The sequence below is a fragment of the Odocoileus virginianus genome, chromosome 10 (genome assembly GCF_023699985.2).
Source record: "Odocoileus virginianus isolate 20LAN1187 ecotype Illinois chromosome 10, Ovbor_1.2, whole genome shotgun sequence".
Lineage (NCBI taxonomy): Eukaryota > Metazoa > Chordata > Mammalia > Artiodactyla > Cervidae > Odocoileus > Odocoileus virginianus.
In genome coordinates this window covers 11467469-11475294 of record NC_069683.1, presented here as the reverse complement: position 1 = coordinate 11475294, position 7826 = coordinate 11467469, and the positions used below count along the sequence as shown (strand labels likewise).

Sequence of the window (7826 nt, the reverse complement as noted above, 5' to 3'; positions counted from 1 at the left end):
TCTGACTCCTCAGTACTCTGTGAATTTAATGGAACTTCATACAGGTGTCAGGAATTGTTTTTTTGTTGTTGTTCTGTGTCATATCACTGAGGTTAAACAATAAACAAACAAAAACAACTAAGCATTATTCAACTTGGTAATCAAAATTTCTATGACACATTAGACACAAATAGATGTTCTATTGATGTTCTTCCAATGAATGAATAAATTAAAAAATTCTTATACATTTGAGCATTTTTCCCCTTTAAGTGTTATCCCTTTCTTTTTTTTTTTTTTTTTAAGTAAACTGCTTTAATATGTGAAGTCAGCTCCTGTCCAGATTAGATGGAATCAAGAAACAATGTAACCTACTTTGTCCTTCTGGGTCTCACACAGAATCCAAAGGAGCAGAAAGTCCTTTTTGTTTTGTTCCTGTTCATCTATCTCTTGACTCTGGTGGGCAACCTTCTTATTATAGTGACTATAGCTGTCAGTAAGACCCTGAACTCACCGATGTACTTTTTTCTTGCTAGCTTATCATGTATGGATGTCACTTACTCCACTTCTATCACTCCCAGATTGATTTCAGAGTTGTTGTTTGGGGAAAAAAACATATCCTTTGAATCTTGTATGACCCAGCTGTTTACAGAGCACTTTTTTGCTGGATCAGGGGTCTTCCTTCTGCTGGTGATGGCCTATGACCGCTATGTGGCCATCTGTAAGCCCTTGCATTATTTGGTGATCATGAGGCAGAGGGTGTGTGTTGTGCTGCTGGCTGTGTCCTGGGTTGGAGGTTTTCTGCACTCAGTAATTCAACTTAGCACTGTTTATGGGCTCCCATTCTGTGGCCCCAATGTCATTGATCACTATATGTGTGACATGTACCCCTTATTGGAACTCGTCTGTACTGACACCTATGTCACTGGCATCTTAGTGTTGGCCAATGGAGGACTGATCTGCACTGCTGTGTTTCTGCTCTTACTTGTCTCCTACGGAGTCATCCTGCACTCTCTGAAGAACCTGAGTCAGGAAGGGAGGCGGAAAGCCCTCCAGACCTGTGGTTCCCACATCACTGTGGTTGTCTGCTTCTTTGTTCCCTGTATTTTCATGTATGTGAGACCTGCTAAGACGTTCTCGCTCGACAAATCATTGAGTGTGTTTTTCACAGTCATAACCCCCATGCTGAACCCATTAATCTACAGTCTAAGAAATTCTGAGCTGACTAATGCTATGAAGAAGCTCTGGAGAAGAAATACCATATTTCATATTAAACAAGTGCATCATCTACCATAAAGGGAGTCATTTGACAGCAGGTTCCATTTCTTTAGAGTGTAGAAGTCATTTTAAAATTTGATTTTGGTTTAAAATTTTTCTTTAAAAGGAAAAAAGTTCTCTTTCTTCAATGATTTTATGATCATTGCAATTAAAGATCATTATTATACAGTTGTGCTATTAAGAACAGTTTGCTCCATACAAAGTCCTCTCCACCTGTGTCTCTCACATCACTGTGGTCATCTTAGTTTTTGTGTCCTGCTAATTTGTGCATTTGTACGGAAGCCTTGGGTACATTTTATATCATAATAAGTCCCTTGTTAAACTTACACTTCACCCTCAGAAATTTAGATGTGAAAATGCTATGAGGAAGTTCTGGGATGAAAAATTGACTTTAGGAAAAGATCATAGTAATAAAAAGTGAGTTTGTCTTTAAAATGGGAAAAGAGAAAATGGAATTTTATGATTGAAGACAACTGCACACTACCTAACAAAACCATGCTGATTTTGACATATAGCTACTCAGAGGTGAGTTCCAGATAGAGAATTATTTGCCATTATAAAATTGTACTTAGTTTTATGTATTACCCAGTTGGTAGCTAAATTTTATTTACTGTCAGAATTAGAGTTTGGAAATTCCCTGCCAGTCCAGAAGTTGGGACTACATACCTTCATTGCCAAGGGCCTGTGTTCAGTCCCTGATAGGAGAACTAGAGTCCCACAAGCTATACCAAACAGTCACACACATAAAAAAAACACACCAATAATAAACAAGCAAACAAACAAACAAAAAACCTAGGCAAGGAATATTGAAAAAAAGAGTTTGCTATAATACAGTTCTAAAGTTTTTTGAAATGCAAATGTTTATTTTACTATGACTCATTACAGTTTCTATTTAAGTCATCACGCTTCCATGTAGCATAATTATTATCTGCCACTCTGAGTGTAAACCCATCTCACCCAGTGTTTCATCAGTCCCTTTGGTGTCTCAGCAGAGTGGAGTCGAAGTCCAATCTGTGGTGTGTAATCTGGGTGTATATTCCCACTGCTTTGTGGGGAGGAAGTTTCACATAAAATATCCTCTTCCCCTGCATAACCAGTCAATCTGAACTATTCTGTAGGAGAACAAAATACTTCAAAAATGTTTGCTATCTTGCACCTAAAATCTGATTTTGAGACTCCAAACTCTCCCTTTATCTGGTCTGCTTTGTTTATTGATGAATCCTGAGTATTTTGAACAATGCCTGGCCTATGGTAGATACTCAATGTTGGTTGAGTTGATTATGTAATACTTGGGTATTGACAATACACACTAGTATATTTAAAATTAATAACCAACAAGGATCTACCATATATAGCACAGGGAACTCTATTCAACATCCTATAATAACCTAACTGGGAAAAGAATTTGAAAGAGAATAGGTACACATATCTGTATATTTCACTCACTTTGCTGAACACCTGAAGCTAATATTGTTAGTCAACTATAATCCAATATAAAATAGAGAGTAATTATTAAAAAACAGAAATTTTAATTTACTAGTTTTGTCATTGGATTCCTAGATGTCCATTGGCAGATGAATGGATAAGAAAGCTGTAGTATATATATGCCCAACAGAATAATCACTCAGTTATAAAAAGGAACATATTTAAGTCAGTTCTAATGAGGTGGATTAACCTAGAGCCTATTATAAGAGTGAAGTAAGGCAGAATAGATATCATGTGTTAAAGTATATATATGGAATCTAGAAAGATAGTACTGATGATCCTGTGTGAAGGGCAGCGATGGAGACAGTCATAGAGAACAGATGTTTGGACTCAGTGGAAGGAGAGAGGGGGATGATTTGAGAGAATCGCATTGAAACACATACCTTAGCATATGTAAAATGATAGCCAGAGGGAGTTTGATGTGTGACACAGGGAACCCAAGCCAGGGCTCTGTGCGAACCTGGATGGATGGGGGGGAGAGGGTGGGGGGTTCAGGAGGGAGGAGACACAAGTATGCAGCAGAGGCTATCACAATATTGTAAAAAAACTATCCTCCAAATGAAGTAAATAAATTAAAAGATAAAATTATTAAAAAATAGAGATTTTAATTTAGTTGTTTTGTCATTAGATTGACATATTTACCTCTTAAACCCAGGTGTATCTAAAGCCAATGATATTTGCTGACAGTTTGGGCTTTCGTGCTATAGTTTATGTTCATATCATAAACCGATTAATGAGGTCACCTGAGTTCTTCAATTTCTTTTAAAAATTGTGGTCAGATACAGATAATAAAACATACAGCTTTAACCATTTTAAAGTGTCACTACCTTAATTCATATTGTTGTGCCAACATTATGGCTGTCATCTCCAAAATGTTTCCAACTTCTCAAACTGTAATTTCACAATCATTAAACAAAATTTCCCATTTCCACTTACAGAGCACCACCCAACTACCATTCTATTTTCTGTCTATAAACTTGACTAGTTAAGTGTCTCAATCAAATGTAGTCATACAAAATTGGTTTTTCTGTGTGACTTCCTTTTTCAATTTGCATCAATATACTATCCTTTCTCCATTAAATGCTCTTGACACTCTTGTTGAAAATTATCTAGGATGTACATAAAGCTTTATTTCTAGATCATCTATTTTATTCCATTAATGTGTTGTCCATCTTTATTTCAATGGTCGTTCTGGGATTACCATAACTTTGTGTAATATGTTTTAGGATCAGGTAGTGTGAGACCTACAACTTTCTATTTCCTTTCAAAATTGTTTACGCAATTTGGAGTCCTTGAGATTCTGTATGAATTTTTCTGCTTCTATAAAAACTATTCTGGGATTTTGATAAGGATTGCACTGAATCTGAAGGTATTATTAACATCTTAATAATATGTAGAGGTATTATTAACATCTTAATACTGTTAAATATCCCAGATCATAAATATCTTTCCATGTTATGTGTGTATTTGATAATATCACTCAGATACATTTTGTAGTTTTCAGTTTACAAGACTGTCTCCTTGGTTAAATTTATTCCTAAATATTTTATTCTTTTTGGTGCTCTTGTAAGTGTAATTATTTTCTTAATTTATTCTTGGGTTTTTCATGATCATGTAGATGTTCAACATGATTTCATAAAAAACTCTCAACAAATTGGAAATAGAAAGAATGTAGCTTGCCATAATAAAGTCCATATATGACAGATGCAGAGTTAACATCATCCTCAACATGGAAAGGTTAAAAGCTGCCCCATTAAAATCTGGAATAGACAAGAAGGCACAAGTCTTTTTTAACATAGTACTGCCATAAAAATTCCTGTGAAAATTTTAAAGTTGTGTTAAGTATAGCTCCTGTCATCTCTGAAGTGAAATAATTTTATTAATTTTTATATACTTTCAATTGCTGTAACAGGGCTTATTAAAAACAAAACCAAACCTACTTTTATATTGGAGGGCAGCCAATAAGCACTCTTGTGATAGTTTCATGTGATGGCGAAGCAACGAGCTCAGCCTATACATCCAAGCACCCATTCTCCACCAAACTCCCCTTTCACCCAGGTTACCACGCAACAGTGTGCAGAGTCCCCGGTGCTCTATAGTAAGACCTTGTTGATTATTGAATTTAAATGTTGCAGTGTGTACATGTCAACTCCCAAATCCCTAACTATCTCCTCCCCAAGTTCCTCCACCCTAACAAGCATAAGTTTATTCTGAGTCTGTGAGTATGTTGTGTGTGTGCTGAGTCGTGTCCCATGGCCTCCAGCCCTCCACACTCCTCTGTCCATGGAGTTTTCCAGGCTCCGTTTCATAAATAAGGTCATTTGTATAATTTCTGTAACAGTGTCTCTGATGGAAGTCACTTCCTATACTTTCGAACTCAGCTTGAGCATCACCTTAAGAAAGCTCATCTTGGATTACTTTATCCACAGTTGAATTTTCCTTCTTATTTTCTGTCACTATACCCTATTTCTTGTCTTTTAAGCAGGGAATAAAACTGCAACTTCTTTCTTAAAATTGTCTCCTTTTTTGCATGATTCTATTATAACAAAATAAGATCCACGCAGGGGAAAGTTTTACATGATTTCCCCCGATTTTATTAATTCTTGTATCCTCATAGCATGGTTGCTGGTCAAATGCAGGTATCATCAACATTTTGAAAAATTAATAATTGGATTATTTACTATATATAAAATTTTAATACATTTAATTGTGTTTTTGGATATTTTATATACATATATAAAAACAAATTTAAGATAATTAAATTGGATATTGTATAAAAGGAAACAATCTTGCTGTGGCTGCTAGGGAAACACATAACAAATAATTTCACTAAAGCTAAATGACTGAGTTGATATTTCAATCTTGATTTGTAGTCATTTCATGATTCTGGAGCTCTTTGTCCACGTTGCACCTTTCTGACATTAATTTTGTGATTTGGCCTATTAAAAACTTTACATACAGACTTCCTTTAAAACCTTGGGGAAAATCACAGTGAATTAATTAAGCAAGAATTAGTCCTGGACACATGCCAATTCCAAGACTCAGTGATAACTGCAGCTGGAAGGGCTGAAATATCTTGTGATCTTCACCCCTAACAGGAAGAAGATGCTGCCCACTTAGTGACTGACAAATTTTTCAGAAGGTCCTTTCTTAGACTCAAGGCATGGCTTAACAAAGGTTAGGAAATTTTTTCAAAATCTCAATCAACTACTCTGTCTATGCTAACATGACAGAGTGAAAAGGGATAAAAAGTCAAATGCGTTTTTTTTTTTTTTTTACATTAGCAGGAATAAGTTACTTGTGAAAAATTTCCCTGCGAAATGACTAATTAATATCTTCTATGTATATATAGAATTTCCTGGCCACTTTGATAAATTTCCCAATGTAACAAACTTTTCTTTTCTTTGTGCACCATGGAATTCCATTAAAGTAATATATTCTGCACATAAAAATAACCTTCTGAATAATCAGAAGACTCCATGAAGTTAATGAACAGTCAAACAAAATAAACTATACCCTCAAGTAATAAGGCAGCTTTTTGCCCTCTGTTGCCAAACTGGATGAAAAATAATTTCAGTGTTTATGAGTAATTTAAGATCATCCTTCAGATTCTCAACAAGTCTCCACAAGGTAAAACTAACAGTAATAGTGGGAACCAGTTTCCCAATTGTGAGAAATTATTATGTAGAAATTAAATTATTTTGAAATCAAACTTAGACTCAACTCTAGGTATTATCATTTAAAAATGTGACTTGGGAAACTGAATTAGTTGTTCTGAGCCTTAGCTTCTTCAGTTATGAAATGAGAATTGTGGTTCTTGTTAAAGTAAATACTAAATGTGTTACATTAAGATATGAGTATAGGTTTGAAATATATTGCAGGAGCTTTGAGCAAAAGAGAGATGCTATCAGAATAAGGTTAAAAAGGACAATTTGGGCAGCTTCAGGAGAACCAAACTTTTGGAGGCCAGAATAATTTTTTCTCCAATTTTTCGGAGAGACTTGGTAGAAAGCTATTTCAGTGGAGCAGGAAGAAATTAAGAAGTTGGGTATGATCGTATTTGTAATATATTTTGAAAGTAGAGTTGATTGGATTTATTAAGATTTTATGAAATTGATAAATGAGGACAGTACTGAATTTTTTTTTGTCTGAAAAATAACATGGAAAATGATAGCATTTAATGAGATAAATACAGAACACCTCTTTAAATTTTATACAGGAAACCATTATGTTTAGTGTGGACGATTTGAAAGTTTAATAAGTACTAAATTGTCAATCAATCGGATGTCCAAAATTAGAAATGTTGCATATAGGCAGCTTGGTGGTAAAGTATCTGCCTACCAGTGGTGGAGAGGCAGAAGATAAGGGTTAGATCCCTGGATTGGGAAGATCCTTCGGAGGTGGAAATGGCAACCACTCTGGTATTCTTGCCTGGGAAATTCCATGCATGGCACATATCTAAGTTTGAGAATTAGAGGAGAGTTAGGGACTGGGGACACAGTTTAGATTGTTGCAGTGTTTATTGGTCAGGAAAAGGGAAGTATCCACCTAAAGACCTAAGAAGTGTCAGTGCAGTTTGAGACACTTCAGGACAGGGAACTTCTGTTTATTGTTTGATCTATTCATATTGATTATGTAAATTACCTTAAGTGGGTCTCAAGTATTGCACTTTTTTGACCTTATAAATGGTGCACCTCTTCATGAACTTCTCTTCCCATCTTTTTTATTCTTGCATTTTTAAAAACTCATCTTCAGCATTGCTTCTACTGGGAAGCCTTATTTGAGAAAATCCTACTGTGACTCTTAGCCCTGTATTGATACTCATTTAATGGCATCTATTACATGGGTCTGGAATTGCCTGATTCCTCATTATGTGTCTAGCACTAGAGTGAAGGGAACTATGCCTTAATCAACTTGGTAATAAAAATGTACATGACATATTGGACACAAATAGGTGCTCCATGCATATCTTCTAATGAATGGATAAATAAAAAACAAACATTTAAGTCTTTTCTGTCTTTAAGTGTTTTTCCCTTCATTTTGGAGGTAAACTACTCAGATGTGAAGTCAGCTTCTGTACAGATGAA

The 7826-nt window shown here is 35.3% G+C and overlaps 1 protein-coding gene across 1 annotated transcript; it reads left to right on the top strand.

The window, feature by feature from the left end:
- Positions 1 to 324: 324 nt before the first annotated feature.
- Positions 325 to 1272, top strand: LOC139036952 (olfactory receptor 4A47-like). The gene has a single exon (XM_070472793.1). It carries the CDS (start codon positions 325 to 327, stop codon positions 1270 to 1272), a length of 948 nt encoding a protein of 315 aa, XP_070328894.1.
- The last annotated feature ends 6554 nt before the right edge of the window (positions 1273 to 7826 follow it).